Raw genomic sequence first — 20,454 nt, 5'->3', positions numbered from 1 at the left:
CATGTCCCAAATATGTACTCATTTCTCAAATATGCCCCAAGATTTTTTTCTTTCTCTTTGCTCTTGTTGTTCTTTTTATTAAGTTTTATTTTCGATAGGCAATACATATGTATCATATATTAAAATTAAAATGGTACCGTAGAATATATAGTGAAAAGTAAGTTTCCTATAGCCATATATCATTTTCTTCAGCAGAGGCACACATAACTAGAGATAGTCCATGCATGTGTATGCATAAATAACATATATTTCTTTCTAACTCAAATGGTAATATACTTTACACACAGTTCTAAACCTTCCATTTTTCACTTAATAAATGTTAGAAGTAATCTCAAATATTATATAGAGAACTGTATCATTTTGTTTAGTGGCTGTGTACTATTTAATTTAGGAATATATGTATATAATTCATTTAACCAGTTTCTAAATGAAGGCCATTTAGATTGTTTTCATTCTTTTGCTATTAGAAAATGGTTGCTATGATGAATCATTTTATACATATGTAATTCTGCATATTTGTGAACATATCTATAGAAAAGAAATTCCTAGAAATCGAATTGCTGGGTCAATGGTGGTTGTTTTTCTTTTTCTTTATGATTCTGTCCTTACTTTTCTATTTTCTTTTCCCAAATCCATTGTTAATGTGCTAATCCTCAATCTTCTTTCCCCATTTCTATTTTCTATTCTTCCAAACTCAAACTCAATGTAAACAAAGGCTCCATCTCTTGTTTATGTAAATATTTTCTCTCTACCACTGAATCTTAATCTCTTTAAGACTCATGGCTCTGCTTACTTTTAATCTCCAGTCTACAGCAATACTTGCAGACACATAGTGAAGTTTGATAACTATTTACTGGGTGAAAAAAATGGTGAATTATGTTACAATTAAAAAAAATTTTTTTTGAGTAAAACATTTCCATACTAATGGAAAATCTTCGACTATTGACCCCTCGCTAAGTATTTTTAATTGAATTCCATCAAGGATGTCAAACACTATGTTTTCATTGTTTTTTAATTTTTTTTTACCTGAATTTCTTTATTAGCCACTCGTTGATTAAGAGTCGCAAGAGAAAGAACATGGTGCCTTGGGAAACCAAAGCCACAAACATTGCACCTAGTTTATCCATCTCAAAGGTTTCACTTGGGTATTCCACACCGTATGCTTTTAAGAAGTCCAGGACTGACTGTTGTTGAGAAAGTTCAATCAAACCATAGCCAAAACAGAATTGTGGGAAAATCAGGAAAATACGCTTGAGAGTTTCCGAAATAAGTTCTAAAGTCTGAAATAAAGAAATAAAAAATAGAGCTCAGTGTTAAACTTTCAATAATTGACAAAAATTTAATGTAGAGAAATATTGGAACCTGTGAATCTTGTCTAGGTTGGCAATTATTTCACACGTATGCTGGATTTACATATAAATATTTACCCTAACCAAAAGGTAGAGATTTATTACTAAGATATTTTTCTTGAGATGATCTAAGGTGTCAGGCCAACCCTTGAAGGCAGAATCACTCCTACACCTGGCTTAGATCCGAGGAGTGTGGGAGTAGCATGCATGCTGGGGTGTGATGTTGGGTGTTGGTAAGCGCCTGACTAAAGGAGGAACTTAGTATATTTTCAAAACCTAATGTAATTTCTACTTGAAGAGGGACTAAAATCGTGAAATGAGATAGAAGGAGAAAGACAACCTCTTTTACTGAGAAGAAAATAACTCATTTTCATGTTATTCACACTTGGGGCCAACCACTTGCACCTCATGAATTTTCTTCTTCCTCCTGAGTGTGCTTGTTTTTTCCTCAGGTCACTTCGTTTCCTCTCTATTCTTTTCTATTCAATTGCCTGACAGTGTTAGTGCTTCCCTTCTCACTAATCATAATTGTCAGCTCTGAATGGAAAATGATACTTACAATGAAGTAGGCTCCAATTCATGATTAAAAAGGAATGAATTAGGTTTTTTCTCTATGAATGTTCAAATGAATCTTAACCCATAGACATATAACTAAGCCATTGTGCCTGTCACTACCATACTGTAACAATTTTTTAATGAGTAAAAAGTTTAGCTAAGTGGCTGCGTGATTTTCGTAGTGCCATACAATATATCTGATTTCATCTCTGTCACCCCACTCAAGCTCTATCATATGTCAATAGTTTTTATGTGGAGCCTAAAAAGAATTTTAAAAGGTTATAGTTTCACCTCTACTGAATTTAATAGAATCTAATACAATTCTTCTCTTCTATTTAAAGAATGCAAAATACAGAAAAATTTTCCACCTTGAGTATGTTGAAGCATTTGATATATTCACTGAAGTTTAGCAGACCAATAAAGGACCTTACCGGATCATTTGGCTTTTCCTTGGAAAGGAAGTATACTACCGACAAGGAAACAATGGAATTGATGCCAAAAAAAAGGTTGATGCAGACGTAAGTGATGAAAGCCATTCCGGTTTCATGGAAGAGCCCAGCCAGCAAGTACATCCAAGAAAATGTGGCATACCTGTATGTTAATAATACTAAGGATTAAAATTATGCCTAATTATTTTCCTTTATTAAATACATACATACATATATACATATATGTATACATACACAAATACATACTTAGATGGGGCTCCAAAATAAAAATAAACAGCAGAGATGAGTTGCCAAGCCCTATAGTTTGATCTCTTGTTTATTCTATTCTCTTTAACAACAACAGCTACAACAACAAAAATTCACAGGATGTGTTTAAAATAACAATTAGAAGCCCCTCTTTTAAGGAATCTTGAACAGTCCTACATCATGACAACTTCAAATTCATTCTTCCTAGAGATGGTGTTACCCTGCCTAGGCAAGATTTTTTTTTTTCTTTTTCTTCTCAGAAATATAAATTTAATCAATGTAAACTTTACAATTTAAAGTTGAAGAAAAATAATGTTTTTATGGTAAGCGGCCTAAGCAGACAGGGCGTGCTTAGAAGCTGGATGTCTTGTTTTGAGGAAATACTCAAGTAACCTTTGGCATAGTGAAGCAGAACTAGAGACAGAGAAATCCTTCATCAGCTACAAATGCTAACTAAATAGTTACTTCTTAAATACTACCCAGGCATTCAGGGCAGAAAGAATCACTACGCTCAACATTGATTGTATCAACCCGTATTACCTGTATTACCCTAATACAGAAATAATATCATGTGTTTGTTTTATACATCTATAAAAAATATAAATAAAATAAATATATAAATATGTATATCGTATAATGCTATATATACTCATAATTTGTTAATACACAAATCTATACATGAATACATTTTTTCTAAAGCCTCCACTTATGTAAATTAAATTACATAGCTGAGCATGACATTTGGTATATAGTAAAAGTGTTCATTAATGGTAGGTATTACTATTAATAACAACAATCACTTTCAGAATTATTGTACTTTACAAACTATGAACTAGCAAGCGCAATGTATTGTTACTTGTCACTCATGGCTAATGAAACCCCAAGGCAATTGTAAATTAGCCAACGAGATTTAGGTCCTTTTGTGCCTAGGAGAATCTTATTCTGTTAATTATTCTTTCACTGTAACTTACCCAAACAGCAAGAGTAAAAGAGATACAGCGCCTAGGTTGTTTTCACTGTAGAAGGCAGGTAATTTGAAAATTGCAATGATACCAATTGAAAATGCTACGGGCACCAAGTAGAAGACCTATGAGAATATGTAAAATAATGTTTAATACATGGCAAAATACTTTTTTTAATCAATAGCCCATTTAGTTCAAAATTGTAACAAGTTGACCTAGAAATATTTGAAGGAATGAATTTTCACGTTCCTGTTGTTTGTAATGTTCGGCTTATTTTACATTGATTTCACTTATTTTACATTGATTTGTCTCCTGCAACGTGAGGTCAAGCCAGCTTCATCTGTATGGATATATATGGAATCTCTAGTGTTTCTGCCTCCAGGCTTTGAGATTTGAGATCATTCGGTGCCAGAGGTTCAATGAGAAAGATAAGACAGCCAGGTATCTTGGTATTAGATTCAGTCCTCAGAGTACTGACTTCATTTGGAATGCTGGAACTCTCAGAAAGTCGATTTCTAAGGCTTGGTTAAATCAGTGTGAGCCACTTGGTACAAAACCGCAAGGCAGTGGGTTCTACGCATTCTTGGAATCACAGGTGTAAGAACAAAGAACTCAGTGTTTTATTGACAAGTAGACTTAGTAAATGCTGAGAGTTTGCAGCAAGATGCATGCAATAAAAGAGATGGGTATTTAATTTGGGGGGAAAATCTCCTAAATTAGAGTGAGCATCAGATATATGACAACAGAATCTAAATAGTAAGCAGCCCTTCACAGAACTGTGTATTCTTAAACTTTCTTAACATTAAAAGTCTTATTAACATTAAAGGTCTTAAGTCATTACCATTCTTTCAGATTTGACTTCTACAACAAATGCATTTCAGACTTCACTAGATACATTAACAAAATGAATATGCAGTTAATTACTTTCCAATCCTTTAAGCCAATGATCTTTGCAGCAACTCAGACAATTTCACCATAATCATCGGGCAGAGCATACTCATCCTGGGCTTTTGGCTGATACTGGCTCATTTCAAGTCAAGAAAAACCATCTTAACTTTGGGACCATTCTATGCAAATGCAAGAGCTATCAGTGAAATTCATCCTTTATTGTCCCTATTAATTTTCTCCAAAGTGTCATTCAGCAGGGGATGCTACTTTGAAATTTTTACTCTATTTTATTAAATTTTATAAGCATTATTTGGTACCAATGGGCAAATCTGTTCTGTGAAAATTCCATTTCTCCACAATAGTGGTTCTCAAACTTCAGTGTGTATAAAATAACTTGGGGGAATTTTGTTAAAAATGCATATTCTCCAGGGTTCACTCCCAAGATACAGCTCTAATAGGTCTGGTATGGGGCCCAGGAATCTGCATTCAACAAGTGCCCTGGGGGTTCTGATCCAGGTGGTCCTCAGACCACAGAGATAAGGGCAGGTGGATTTCTCTTTCCTCCAACCACTGGGTGAATATAAACCTGATGCAAATTATTTTTTCTTAATTTATTTTGTGGTAATGATCTGAACAAACTAGAATAAATAAGTCTCTAATATAAAACTGATATCTTCTACTCAGATCAATCCTGTCTTTCCTGCAATGATACAAGTTACTCACCATGTCATAAATGAAGTTTGTTACCCAATAGCATGTCACACCGATGCCTGAAATATGCTGCAACTGCTTGGCTTTGGTCTGATGCTCCCTTACAACATAGGTGACAAAGCTGGCAGTGGTGACAGAGTAGCCCATCAGGATGGAGAGTGCCACTAAAATATCGATTAAGCTGCTCATTCTATAGTGAGCAATAGGAAGAAGAAAGCACAGATAAGTTTTTGGAACTCTCTTTCTCTCAGAAAGATTCTTGACTAAAACCATCAACAAAACAGTGTAAGAGTTGGCTGTGACACAAATAAGTCTTCTTGCAAGACGGCCAGATAATACCTTCTACATGACTCAGCTGTGACCCTGGAATAAATGAAGCTCTAGTGCATCTGAATTGCTTAGAGATATTTGATAGAAAACTTCAGTCTCCATGGGTTACAGGGTGTATCAAGGGATATATAGTTCTTGAGCATAGAAATAGTACTTAAACACTATGCGGGGAAATTGAAATGATGAAGCACTTACGCACTTGACTTATAAAAGCAGCAGATTCTGTGAATCTACAGTCAACAAGCTCTACTTGGCAACCTCACTGTACTCTCTTTCAGAAACTTCCTTTTATCCCAGTCAATGACATATACCAGCTTTTCTAGATTGACATGCATTAAGATACAACTGCGATTTCCATTTATAGTGCTTTATGTAGAGGCTCAACTATGCCAAAGAGAAAGTAGTCATGCCAGATAGGTCTACTTACGTGGCTTGCTCTTGGTCTTGCACTCCTGGGTAAGGATGACTATACATGATGATGCCTTAAAGAAGAGACCATTTATTCCATTAGGAAGTATTTAGTTCATCAAAAATACCAATTTTTAGATGAATAATACACAATACTTTCCTCCTTATGCTATGATCAAAAGAATTTTACCTTGGGGATACTCTTTTAAAGGAAAATGATTTTCTTCCAATCTCATCAATGCCATACAATTGGTGACACCCATTTAGAAAGAAAAACAAAGTTTTCCACATTATGGGTAGAATTTTGAGGGAAGGGGCAAGAATTTACATTTTTTATATGGCATTTTTTCTATTATATTTAAGTAATTGTTCTCAACTCTCTCCTCTTTATCTGCTGTACTTCAGAAATATACAGCATTTAAAGAAGCAGCTCAAAAGGAGACCAATTATAAGAGGATCTCCTAAAGAATGCACACTGACCACTCCATCCTTTTTTATTGTGTGATTGGCTGTGCTAGAGAAATATTGTCCCTGAGAGGATCTGTCTTTCTCCTTTACTATTTCTAAGACACCTATTGTTCTAGAATTCTACCACAGTAGAGCTTGGAGCTTCAGCCACTCCCAAGAGATCTTCATTGAGACATAAAGATCCCAGAGGATTCAGAGAAACCGGTTGATTCCAGAAAAGTAGTCACTTAATCCAGTACAGTCCTGCATTATTGGGGTCTCCCAGAACTGCTTATACTTTTTGAGTTAGAAGGAAGGTTTTTTCACCCCCTCCTTCCTTAGAGGACTTTGGTTAGCTAGAATCAAAATGGGCTGGCAACAGTTTCTCAAACACACACAGTGTAAAGGCAAAGTCTATACTGTCTGAATAACTTTGGAAAAGAATGGTAGGGGATGAAAGGAAGATATCCCTTAAATACTTATTGCTACAGAGTCATTAGCTGAGGGAGAACTTTCTCACTTACTGCTCATACAATATATGTTCATTATAGTTAGATATTAAGTTCCTTTCACCATACCCAAATATTATAGAATTATCTAAAGTTATATTCTCCCCGTTAACTCAAATTTATAATTTTTATTAAGTAGAATGTGACATGTTTTGAAGTTGAATTCTGCAATTGTTTTATACTAAAAAAATAAATATATAGTTAAAGCAAAACAAAGAAACAAACAACAACAATAACCAGCTTGGCCTAGAATTTTAATCACATCTTTGAGGGAATAAACCTTTCTTATCTTTTTTTGCTAATTAATGGGCTTTCTTGCTACCAAGATTCAATTTTCCCTAGGTCCCTATGTAAACCTTGCTGAGTTATAATATAGGCAGGGGGATATCATATTTTTACATTTCTGCTTTGTGTTTTCGAAATACTCTATTTCACTAGAGGAATCTTTGCAAATTACATTTAGTCCACTGTGAAAAATGGTGCCGAAACAATTGTTTCATACATATCTTTAGCTGAAAGATCAAGTAAATGTATAAGAGTTAGAGATCTATATCAAAATCTCCTCTGTGGATCTTGAGTACGTGGTTTTGAGTACAGTGATTAGTCAATGAATGTTTCTTAAATCTGATTAAATCTCTAAATTTTAATTATTTTCCCCACGTATACATTTAAAATAACACATTTTATATCATCTCTACAGTTGTAAACGTAAATAAAATGTTTCCCATTGACCATTGTTACTAATGCAATAAAGGGTAAGAATAAACACTAAGGTGGAGGGAACTGTGTATCAGTTATTTTGAAAAAGAGCCTAGCTATATAACATTTGTTAGTAGAAACAAGCAAACGTATATTCTTTGGGAAGAAATAACAGAATTTTCATGTTAAATTAACCATGAGAGGAAACCACATGAATATAATAGATATTGACATTGCAAAGGAAAGCTAATTAACAGATTTTTAAGTGTGTGAGAATTCAAAGAAAATCAATTTTACAGCAAAAGAAAAATTCCAATTAATGTAGAATTCAACAAAGATGCCTTAAAACAGATAGTGCTGTAGGTGGAGGTAGCAAAATAGTTGAGGTGATTTTTAAAGACAATATTCAAATATGTGGTGACAGAATGGAATCTAACTATGGGTGGTGAACACGCAATGCAATATATATATATGTCTTACTGTTGAATTGTATGCCTGAAACTTACTGGATTTCATTAACCAATGTCACTATAATAAAAATAAAAATTTAAAAAAATATTACTATGGCAGGCCCCATTATACATTATAAAACAATAAAAGCATTTAGGGTGCCATGGATTTCTTCTTTGAAAGAAGGGTGGAAAAGAGAGGGTGGAAACCTAACACTTTCATAAGTCTATATAAGAAAAGTGAATTAAAAATAGAAGGTACATTACTATCAATCTCTATATTACTCAAGATGAGCCTTATTTTTAAGTAAAATAAATAAATAAATAAATTTCCTTTTAGGGTCAATATATAGTTTACATTTTAGAATTCTTAATTCTTTACACTTTGTAATTAAAAATATGGTGGTAGGAGCTACAGCTAGCCTGCTGGAGTCCAGAATGATTCACATCGATTTGGTCTTGATAAAGAACTCTAATGGTAAATAAAATCCGAATACAGGTTTCAAAAGATGACCCTTCAAAAGTGACATTGGTCTCTTCTTCTCATCTATATACTTTTGATACATTTCCCCTAGTCATTTCTACAGCTTTTATATTTTCATTATTCGTTTCAACAACAAATGTCTTTTGCTCTGAATAAGACATCCTATGAAAGTCAAGTGTTCGACAGTATTTGAAACCAAGTTATACTAGACCCACCTGGCTTTAGTCACCATTTAACTTAATTTACTACTTTTGACTGTGCCCTTTATTGATGCTCTAGATCTAAGGACTATCTATAAATCTTGTTATTTTCTTTATGGTTCCTCCTGCTAGGAAAATGCCAGAGCAGTCGGGGGAAAAAAAATACCATTTTCTCTGAAATGAAGACTCCAAAAGATTCTGTTTCTAGGATGAATATTTGACTCCACAGTTTACTGGTACAATCACCATGAACATCCAGCACACATTATTGTGCTCAACAGCAGGGAGATGAAAGAAAAGTGGGTCTCAGTATTTCCCGAAGATATGTTGTGTCTTTTTTCCCTATTTGTTAGGTTATTTGTTAGCCCATTTATCTGGCTGGATACTCAGTCTTGGCCAGCAAGTATGTTATTCAGTTGTTTTTCATCTTTAATATATTTTTTTTTAGGATCAGTATGGGAAAATAATTTCAGCAAGTCTTAAGAAGATGAAATGGTCTAATTCTAATTGAATTAGAAAAAAAAATAAGTCGGTCTTTTTCAAATTCCAAATCCTATTTTTAAAACTATGTGGAAGCTTCTTGAGAAATCCAGCTAAAGCAGACTTGGCTGAATAAAGAGAAGTAATAGAAAAATGAAGTACAGAGTATTATAAAAATGAAGAGGCAGGATTCACAGATCTCGGTTCAGACCTGGGTTCAAATCCCACTTCTGAGCCCCAGAGAAATAATAGTAGAGAACAATAATATTCATTTTGAAAGAGTACTTTTAAGGATTAGCAGTATTTCATAGAAAGCATGTGTCATATGCTCACTTAATGGTAAAACTTTTAGTCAAGTATAGAGCTTTTTAGTTTAAAAGTTTTGTCTTCATGTTTAGATTTGTGTACAATATTTACTGACATCATTTAAAAATTTTTTAGCCTATATGCAAATAAGTAGTTATAAAATGTTTTTCTATGGGATGTAACTACTAAGTATGAGAACAGAAATAAGCATGAAGTCAGCATTGCTATCCTGGATTGATAAGTGAGGAAACCAAATTAACCTGAAGTTAAGAGAATTATTCCAAATGTTTCATCTGGCGTTAGACTTCCAAACTCCTTTTAAAGATCTGTGATTTAGGTACCATAAAATACCTGCCACTGGGAGAAAATGGGTTCTAACATACATTTTTATGTGGAGAGTAGCAAAAGTTGCAATACAAAAAGCTCTGTGTAAGTAACTTTACCATGTCGGGCAGCATCATATTTGGACATGTTAACTCGCAGAAGGAAATTATTCAAACTGTTGAGGTAGGCTGGAAGAGAGTGATATCCTTCTGGATCATACCATACCTGTTCAATTGCAAAAGAAGGCGAGATCAAAATTGTTGAAAGAAATTAGGCTGCCTTTACATCTGACAGCCTACAGATTTATATTTAAAATAATCAGAGTACCAGTTTCCCAAATAATAAAATAAGAGCACCAATTTCCCAATAACTTGACCCTCCATGTCCTTCCAAATCACAATTCTCTCTCTTTCTCTCCCCTAAACAATATGGTTGAGTTTTGCCTACTCTCAGTTTATAGTAAATTCAATTATAGTTATGCATTCTTTTTTTGTCTTTTCTTTAGCTTATTAACAATGTTTGGGAGATTTAGCTTATGTGTTATATATAACTGAGTTAATTCATTTCCATTGCTGAAAGGACTATCAAATGAATATGTAACAATTTATTTATTTATTCTACTGTATATGGGCAATTTGGGTTGTATTTTTGGCTAATATGAAAAATACTACCATGTACATTTTTGTATATCTATCCTCATACTTATGCGTACACATTTCCCTGGGGTATGTATTATGCCAAACTGTTCTTCAAATTGATTGTACCTATGTTTTGCTTTTACCTCATAAAAATGCTTGAACATCTCAAGTTCACATTCTCAATTATATGACATCCCAGAAGAAAGTTCATAATTTACCTTGGCAAGTGTTCTATTGGCAGGAACTGAGGTTACATCAAAACGGAGGTCATTAGTCAAAGGCAGCCCAAAACTCCAACCTCCATATCTATATAAAATAATAAAATTTATATTTGTTTTAATGGAGAAAATAGTATAAATAGATCTAAAATGTCTAACTAAAGCTCTTTTTTTCCTTCCATTAGGAACATATTTACAGTATGAAGTAAATACTATCTGACAAACATTTTATTTTTATTGATTTATTTGATTACATTCTAGCCTAAAATGTACATTATAACTAGGAGAAAAAAGTTCTAAACAATAGCAAATGTGGAATAATCATTCTGAAAATAAGTGACACACAAGCCAACCAATTCCTCTTTATTGTAAGCTATTGTTAACTGGATTTGTACCATCTCAAAAATCTTACGATTTTTATGCTTAAATACCCTCTTTTAGGTAACTTAATACTAAAGTGATAAAACACCAGTTCTTATCTTTTTGCAAATGGCCCCATTTCTTCTATACTGCAAACTTTTTCCCTTAGTTTTTCCCCTGGTGTTATACTTTATTCTCTTTGGATGTTTAAAGATGATTTGTGTCTATATAAAACTACTTGTCACTTCATGGTCCCTTAAAAATAAAAAGTGGATTTTAAATATCCAAGTAGCAATTTAAAGGATAAATTAGTTTCAATGTCCCAAATTAGGGTTGGGTTAAATCAATGATGATGCAGTCACACTAGTATACTCTTCTTGTGGCTGTCATTCTAAATGTGATGCCACAGAGCTATATTTTTGACATGCAAAGAACATTATAGTATATTATTCATTTTTTAAAGTAAACTTTAGAACAGTTTATTTTTAATAAACCTCATTTTGTTGAAAATATTTACATGTATCTCTGACTAGAAAACTTCTAGAAGAATACACAAAATGATTATATCTGAGTAGAGAGAGATTATTTTTTCTTCTTTTTGCTTATCTGCAGTTTGTAAACATTTTACAGTAAACATTAGTCCTTTATGTACATTGAAAAATAAAAGAGGGAAAAGATGGAAGAAATGAGAAAACAATAGCTTATTGAAAGCTTGTCACCTACCCCCAGCTTTATTGAGGTATAATTGACAAATAAAAATTGTACCACTTGATCTTTTGATATATGTATACATTGTAAAATAATTACCACAATCAGGCTAATTAGAATATCCATTACCTCACATGGTTATCAGTTTCTTTGTTTGTGTGTGTGTATGTGTATGTGCTAAGAACTCTTAAGAGCTATTCCCTTAGCAAATCTCAAGTATATGATACAGTATTGTTAACTATAGCCACATTGCTGTTGAATAGATCTCCAGAATCTATTCATCTTGCATAACGGAAACTTCGTACTCTTGACCAACATCTCTCTATTTTCCCCTCCCCCTCAGACTCTGGCAACCACTATTCTACTCTGTGCTTCAATGAGTTTGACTAATTTAGATTCCACTTATAAGTGAAATCTTGCAGTATGTGTCTTTCTGTGTCTGGCTTATTTCACTTAGTGTAGTATCCTCTAGGTCCATCCATGTTGTTGCAAATTCAAGCCTACCAACCTTATATCCATGGCAAAAGCTTAAGTGGCTTAGGTACAAGCCCATGGCTTTGCTACACATGGACACATTTTATCCACATGCAGATATACTCTAAGTTTTGAGATATTTATATTGGAACTAAGGCCACTTGTCACCAAAAGCAACACCTTAAAATTCTCCAAGTTGGAATAATCCAGTCAATAACTTCTCTTTTGTTTCAAGCAAAAAAGTACAAATTTCACAATACATTTTTGAGGTCTGAAAAAAATCGATGCTTTTCAATTTGCTTAAATAAATCTTAATTTAGAGTCATTACTTAAATTTTAACACACAAGGCTATTTAGATAAAACAGAATTTAACAATGTAAATAATCAGTAGAAATGCGCACCTATTGTCTCTAGTTCAAAAGGCAATTACCATCAAATTAGAAAGCAAGAGATGCCAAGTTAAATATGCTATAAACAAAGTAGTTTTACCTTTTTTGCATAAACTCATTAGCAGTTGATATAAGATAATTTTCCAAGCGGAGCCCAGTGAGGTTATAAATTACTTGGGAAGAATAAGTTCTTCTATGAGGTGGAGAATAGTTAAATTTAGGACATTCCTGAAAAACAAAGTTAAAAATTAAGTTCTTTCTGGCTGAAACTGTATAAATCAAATGATAGATAACTTTGAGGAGCTTCGGTCTCATCATTTGTCTATTACTGCAGCTGGTGGCGGGTGACATCTGTACTTTGACTTTAAAGAGCTTTGAAAAGAAAGGCATCTTGCTTATGCCAAGAAATTAGAACAAATATTACATAGAGAGAGCGTATATATTTGTTTGGGCCTCACTCGAAGCCGAAAAAGAACACAGCTTAACTATTGTGAGATTTTTCTTTAACTGTACTGACAAGCTTGATGTGTTTGGAGAATAACATTAAACATTAAGATGACTCAAAATTCTCTCAGTGATTCACAGGAAAGAAAAAAAAAATTGTCACAAATTGAAAAGATCACATTAACAGACTTCAGTTCTCAGGGATTGATAGCAGTGGATGAAAATTTTGTTTTATATTAGCTTTAGGGTATCAAATTTCGGTGTCCAAGCTCAATTTTACATATATCTAAATCTAAATCTACTTTAATTTTCTCTAAATCTAAATCTAATCTTTATATACGTTAAAATTATTCCAAAATAAAAAGTTTATGTATATGTTGCAAAGTCGCATGTATATATATATATATTGCAAAGATGCTAACAAGAATCCCTGGATACCTTTCACCCAGCTTTCTCCATTATTAGCATCTTACTTTATCATCATACATTTGGCAGAATGAAGCCCATTGGTATTATTAACCAATCTCAGAGCTTGGTTTTAACCAATTATTTTTATCCTTGTAGTATTTTACACTTCCTAGCCACTTATTTTTCACTGAAGCTTTCCATGCTTCACAGCTACAAAGTTTAGTTTGGGAAAGCCTGGCATTTTTCCAATGTTTCCTTACATCTTTTTACACGATGTCCCACAGCCTGAGGCTTGGATCACACGTGTGTACCAAGAGCATAAAATTGCATCTGCTCGAAAAAGTGAATGCTGAATTTCAGCTTACCTCAAGTTGTATCAACTTGAAGATCACATTCTAGAATGCCACCGGTTTCACAAATAGAAAGATACTCCTATGTAGGCAGTATAATTTTTAGCTTTAATTTTTCATTGAATTATACACACAGAAAAGCACATTTATTATGAGTATGCTGCTTGATGGATTTTGACAAACTGAGCCCATGTAATGAGCAATTGGATCAGGAACAGGATCAATGCAAGGATGCCAGAAGCCCTCTCAGCAGACTCTCGTCCAATCACTATATAAATATGATTCTATATAAATAGAATTCTATTTATATAGAATCATATTATATGTACTCTCTTGTATTTGGTGTTTTTCATGCATCGTTTGTTTGTGAGAATCTTCCAATATGATGCATATAGTTGCAGATCAGTCACTCTCATTTGCTGTATACAGCAAATACATTTCCATTGTGGAAATATATTAGATTTGATTAATCTACTCTACTGTTGGTGGGAATTGGGGTGATTATTATGAATAGTGTTGTTATAAATATTCTAGTATATGTCTCTTGGTGAACCTATTCACATTTCTCACGGATATATAATAGGAATGGAATTGCTGACCCCAATCGGTATGTATATCTTCAGCATTAGTAGACACTGTCAAACACTTTTAAAAATGTTTACACAAATTTAGATTCTCATCAGCAAACCATTAGGCTGAAAATTTTGATCTACTTTGTTTTTAATTAAAAAAAAGTATCGATTCTAATTTTTTTAAAAAACTAAATTATTTGGCTTTTACTGTGAACTAAACAAAATACATAAAGAATTTCAAAAATTAACTAGATTAGATGATGGATTAAAATACTCTTTGAGTTTTGGGTAAAACTAATATTTAAATATTCAAGGATTCCAAAAGATGCCCATTGGATCTCAGTTTTTATTGTTAGTAACTTCCTTGCATGAAAACATAGAAATAGGTTGTATTTACTGAAAACATTTTCATTCTAAAATATTATATCAAGACAGTTTAGAGCACAATCATATTTTCATTCTAAAATATTATATCAAGACAGTTTAGGGCACAAAATACTGCTAGATTCCTCCCCATGTAGAAGTAAGTTGACAACATAGTGACCCTAAGAAACTAATAGTGACCTCTTTCCTCTAAGTATCTTTAATTTCCCCAGTGAATTTGGTTTTCTTAAAAGTTTATTGAATGTATAAGCTTAGAAAACTAAGCTGTATATCTATAGAATCCAGACAGGGTAAGTGATAATTGGACAATCTTTTCTGTGTCTTCCAGGACATGATTTTTTCACATCCTGGAGGTTGTGCATAGAGACACCTGCAGTTCTCTTCTATGCACACATTACTGGCTTCCTAGCCGACCACTACAGTACCACTGTGTTTTCAGATATAATATGTATGATGGCATTTTGTTGTATGAAACATAGAGCTTTCTGGTTAGAACTGAACTGAAACCAAAAATTCATCTTTAGTTAGTTTGCACAAAGAGTGCCATAGAATTACCTACCTTTGGAAATTTGTCCTGAGATGGATTTACAACAGTGACCTGAAGTTCAAAGCAAATATTTTTGAGCTGCCCAGGTCTATATCTCTGAGCTACTGGCTTCCGTAAAATAAAATTATGCTGACTTTTTGGTAACCTAGGTAGATCTTTCAAGTTTTGATATTTATTCCTTTCTTTTTTCTACTTCACTGAAACTGAATTCATCTTACCTGGACATTTTCTGAGCAGGAGCAAACACCAAAATTAGTGATACGTTCTCCACTGGTGTTCCATTTTCCCAGACTGTTTTCCTTTAAACAACTTCTGCAAATAAAACGACATTGAAGTGAGGTATGTGTGCATACTCATGTTTATGTACAAGTGTAGAAGTGAATATTTGGTTTTAAATTCAGGTGTATATTCCTAGATACAATTTACTGATTTTTTTATAACTTAAATATACATTGCATGACCATTTTCAAGTGATCTGACATGTTATGGGGAGTTGAGGGAGATCACTTAGTGATTAAACAGTGTTAATTCCAATCCTCATGGAATTGTCTTAATACAGCAAGATAGGGCTTTTTGACCCCTTTCTTCTCTTTGTTCTTTTTATTCTCTCCTTTGATAGGAAAGTTATACTTTAGCAAAATGATGCACTAATGTCAAATTTACATGTGTTATGTACTATCTTAGAAGTATGAATAAGCAACACTATTTGGTGTAAAAACACGGGAATTGGAGTCAAGATCTCGGTCTCAGCTTTACTACATTACTTCATACCTACATTTTATACAAGAATCTTAGCTCCTATGAGCCTCATTTTCTTCATCTTAAAAATGGGATTAATAATTCTCAGGGTTGTTGTGATTGTTAAATGAAAATATGGATGCAAAAGAAGTTTACAAGTTATAAAGCATCTAATTTTTTTTATTACAGTATATTATTACTAAATGAGATAGAGAAAATCTGTTAAACACAGATTTCTATCAGGGTACTAGTTTCCTCCAGCCAAATAACACACATCCACTCATCCACACACCCTCACACACATCCACACACATGCATACACATGCACAGACACAGAGTGGAATGTTGTAAAAATATAAAAAGAACAAGAACCACTTACTGATCACTAATGTTCAGACACGTGTTGTCGATGCCAGGGAACGTCCACATTGCTGAGACCAGTGCTTTCGTGCTTGGGTTAGAATTTCTGTAACATTAAAGGATAGAAACAAGTTCTTGATTCCTCCATAAGTCTCCTACATTAAACTCACCCTCATGAATAATTTGAAGACATGAAATATGCTCTCTACGGGACTGTTTACTTAAGAATCTAAGAAAGAATCCCAGGAGAACAAGGTGTCACAGAAAAAAATAAGCTCCCTTCTGTGTTCGGCTGCCTCATTAGTCTCCTGATTGTCACATGCTTTTCGTAATCATCTATTTTGTATATAAAATTATATTATACAGAATTCTGACATTATTATTCAATATTTTTGAGACCGATAAAAATTTATTTGCTATATATTTGGCATATAACCTGGTTTTCGTGAGTAAAGTCTAGTCATTAAAAATAAAGATCTACTATACAAACACAAAAAGCTCTTAAAAATTATTCGTTAGCGATAAAAGTGTCATGACATAATACATCAAACTGTCTATTCTTTTGGCAGAATTAAATCCTACGGCTCCTAAGTTGTTATTCTTCAGGATTTCACCCCATTTATCTAGGCACAACTGCACCTCTGGAAACACTGTGGAAAGTTTTCGATAAAGGAAGAGAACTTACGCATAGAAGGCTGTCTGTTCAGAGGTTCCATAAAGAGAGGGGGAGATCTGGATCTCTGGATAACTGTTGCTGGAATTTCTCAGTGTGCCGAGGCCCATGGCAGTGGTTACAAAGATGATGGGGAGGATAACCTGAGCAATGAAACCTTTCCAGTTCCTGCGGGTATGGTGGAACCGCTTAATGAGTATAGCCATTATCTTCTTTAGTAACAGTCCCAAACCATCCAATCTCTCTCCTCTTGTCAGGATTTTGTCTGATTAAGAAAAAAAAAAAAAAAAAAGATTAGATATGGTTCTGGGAAGTCCTGATAAATCAAGTAAAAAAAGTAACATTGAATTTATGGATAGATGGTATAATGTGATATGGTGAGGAAAGCTTATGTTTTAAATATTTGGATTTTAGATTCGGCACTTTGTTTACCTGCTTTGGGCCTGAGCCTCCTCATCTCATAGAGCTATATGTAAACGTGCTTTGAAAATTATAAATCACAGAAAAATATCATTAGTCATATACATAGTCATTTTATATGTCAAAGTGAGATATTTAGAATTTTATAAATGAATACTTTCCCCAATCTTCAGGCTCAATGAGGGCTCACTGTATATTATTTATACTGAAGAGATAGCATCTACCGGCAGATCGAATTCAAATAAGATAAATGGAAACCAAAACATTAACCTAGTTGAAGAACTCATTTCTACTTTGAGTAAATTAATGGTCATAATTCTAATCGGCTCTCATTCTAACGTAAGGTCCAACGAATTCACCTTATACATGAGGAAAAGAAAATGCTCTCCTTCGAATATAATTCTAGTTCAAAACACTTATTCATTGCGTTCTCTTTAGAAATTTGCACTAATTATATGGTACTTCAAAACTCCATTTTTACTATTATAGTTGCAAAAAAGAAATCAGTGGGAAAAATGTCTATTCTTCTCCCCTGTGAAATGTTCTTCAGGTACTGAGAAAAATTCCACAGCTTATAAGAGTAAGGGCAGTGTGGAGGCCATGAACTTGCTCTTGATCATTTCAGCAGCCCCCCCTGACAAACGGATTCCTATGTGACACCCTCTCCTAAGACCTGCCTCCAAGCTCTCTTTTACATGTGATAAGGTGACAGTATTCGTCAACTCTGTGGCAATTTTTAATTCTTCATCACAAATTAAGCAGCACAAAAATCACGATCTTCATTTAGCTGATAAGGAAAAATACAAAGCTGCTTAATTTAAAATGAACTCCAATTAAACAGAGTGAACAAGTTTAAATGCAAACTCATATCTCTGCAAAGGGGAATTGTAGAAGGAGCTGAATATTTTAAGTTAATTAGTATGCTTTTCTGTTTCTTGAGAAATTACATGTGGATGACTTACAGGTGTATCAAATGGAGCAAATGTGCTTTCTAAAAGATAATGTCAATGAGAGGTACATTTTGACTGAAGAATAGTTTCAAATTATGAGACAAATGCAGAAGCAAATTCATAACATTTACTTGTTGAAGCAAATGACCACTTTCTAATCAAAGTCTTCAACTCCATGAACTCAACAATTATATTCCCCGAAAGATGATAAATGAGGAATATGGCAGAGGACAAATAAGTCTCCTAAGTTCCAGAATTATACAAACATCAGAGATTACCTTTTCTGAGTTTGAGAGCCAGGCAAAAGTCTAATTAAAAGTTCTGTTCCTAGAGATTTTTCTCAATTTAAACAAGCAAAATGACTACTCCATAATTTATACATCATTTTACAACATGCTTCCTTAAGTACATAGCAGTTTCAAAGGAATAAATTAATTGTCAGAAAGAGAATAACAGGATAAAAGTTATTTTCAAAAGAGCTCAATTCTTCAGTTGTATCAAGAAACACGACTTTTCAAACATATATTGTGTGAAAACTGGGGAAGGGGGAACTTATTATTATAGATTCATAGCCATTGAGATCCACTTCATCAATTCAGAGACCACCCTCCAAAAGCATTTTCTCAGAGCCTGAATTTTCTCAGCACCTGCATTGTTGTTGAGATGTGCTTTCCAGTGAGGCCCCCTAAAGAGTGATGACTATGTTTTCACTTTTTTTCTGACTATTACCTACACTTAAACATGTTTAATAACAGCAAGCGAACTACCTACAGTGTAACTTCTGTTGGACAGCACCAATCACAAGAAGGATTTTAATTTGTTGACCACAAATCTGAGATTACAGTAAATTACATCTTGAAAATGACTTCTGGTGGGTAGAGAAATACTCATCACCTCTCTCACAAGAAAGTTCTTCCACATTCCTCAAAATGTTTTTGAAATAGGGAATTCATTTGGTTTAACAAATATTTTATATGTTATAAAAGGAAAGCTTATATTTCTTTAGTCTTTTTGAATATAAAAAGAAAATTTAAAGTTTATTTTTTTTTAAAAATCAAAATCTGTAATTTTCTCATTTCTGTCATTTATTGGAATGAAGCAAAATATGTGATTAGTTTTATACCATCTCTATCTGTGAAATTGCTGCTATTCACAGATAAATCGTCAGGAGTTGAGATGCCATTGGCACTGGAATTTCCAATCTTCTTTTGTGTTAAGTGCTCAAGACTCATATCATTATTTTTGTGTGATTCTTTAGTCAAGTTCAGAAAGACCTACAAAGAAAAGACAGAACATTTCATTAACATAAAACATGCATACCTTTTCTAGTATCTAGGCTCAGCTTAGATTTAGAATTTTTATCACGTTTATTGAGACAAATAAGTGTGACTTTAAGTGGCTATTTTTGAGAAGGACTTTAAGTGAACATTTTTGTTGGTGAAAGACAGGTGTTCTCTAATTGGAGCCACATGTTTATTCTCAGAAGTCAGTCTACGTAAGAATGATATTAAGACAATTTTAAGATTTTCTGATTTTGTGAAATGCTTATATAAAAATACCGTATATATTTTTAAGGGAGCAGCAAGTTAAATCAGCTTTAAGAGAAAGGAAATGTCCAGGTATACCTCTTCCACAGTGGTATCTGAAATGCCATAGCATCCAATGTTGAGGTCACCCATGCCATGGTCCAGCGCCCTTAGGAGGGACAGATAGGCCCCTGAGACTTTAGTGCTAAACGGAGGAAGCACGTAAACAAGCTCCCCGCCGATGTCCTCCTTGAGGCCGGCTTCAGGGAGATGTGATTGGATCATTGCTGTCACAGCCATCGTGTCGCACACTGTACTTGCATTTAGATTTGGACTCTAGGGACAAAAACAGAAGTCAAATACACCCTTGTCTTTACACTGTGGTGCCCAAGGCTCCTAATCACAGGGTGGCGAATTCTTTTGGGCCACCCATCCCTCACACACACATCACTCCTCCCGTGGCTTCCTGTCCCACCTGGGGTCCCTCCAGCTCTCTAC

At 33.8% G+C, this 20,454-nt stretch overlaps 1 protein-coding gene across 1 annotated transcript in view; it reads right to left on the bottom strand.

The window, feature by feature from the left end:
- The window catches only part of ABCA12 (ATP binding cassette subfamily A member 12), a 165,699-nt gene that overhangs the window by 12,899 nt on the left and 132,346 nt on the right, over nt 1-20,454 (bottom strand). Inside the window, exons 32-44 of the mRNA XM_011358645.1 lie at nt 20,056-20,292; nt 19,554-19,704; nt 17,073-17,325; nt 16,407-16,493; nt 15,508-15,601; nt 12,685-12,812; nt 10,653-10,740; nt 9,916-10,021; nt 5,918-5,972; nt 5,173-5,350; nt 3,571-3,686; nt 2,336-2,495; nt 1,027-1,280 (exon numbers count right to left, since the gene is read on the bottom strand). Coding sequence (XP_011356947.1) covers nt 1,027-1,280; nt 2,336-2,495; nt 3,571-3,686; nt 5,173-5,350; nt 5,918-5,972; nt 9,916-10,021; nt 10,653-10,740; nt 12,685-12,812; nt 15,508-15,601; nt 16,407-16,493; nt 17,073-17,325; nt 19,554-19,704; nt 20,056-20,292 — 1,907 coding nt within the window. The remainder of the gene's footprint in view (nt 1-1,026; nt 1,281-2,335; nt 2,496-3,570; nt 3,687-5,172; nt 5,351-5,917; nt 5,973-9,915; nt 10,022-10,652; nt 10,741-12,684; nt 12,813-15,507; nt 15,602-16,406; nt 16,494-17,072; nt 17,326-19,553; nt 19,705-20,055; nt 20,293-20,454) is intronic.

The sequence above is a fragment of the Pteropus vampyrus genome, unplaced genomic scaffold (assembly GCF_000151845.1).
Source record: "Pteropus vampyrus isolate Shadow unplaced genomic scaffold, Pvam_2.0 Scaffold42, whole genome shotgun sequence".
Lineage (NCBI taxonomy): Eukaryota > Metazoa > Chordata > Mammalia > Chiroptera > Pteropodidae > Pteropus > Pteropus vampyrus.
Note: the sequence above shows the minus strand (reverse complement) of the source record. Positions and strands in the feature narration are given on the sequence as shown.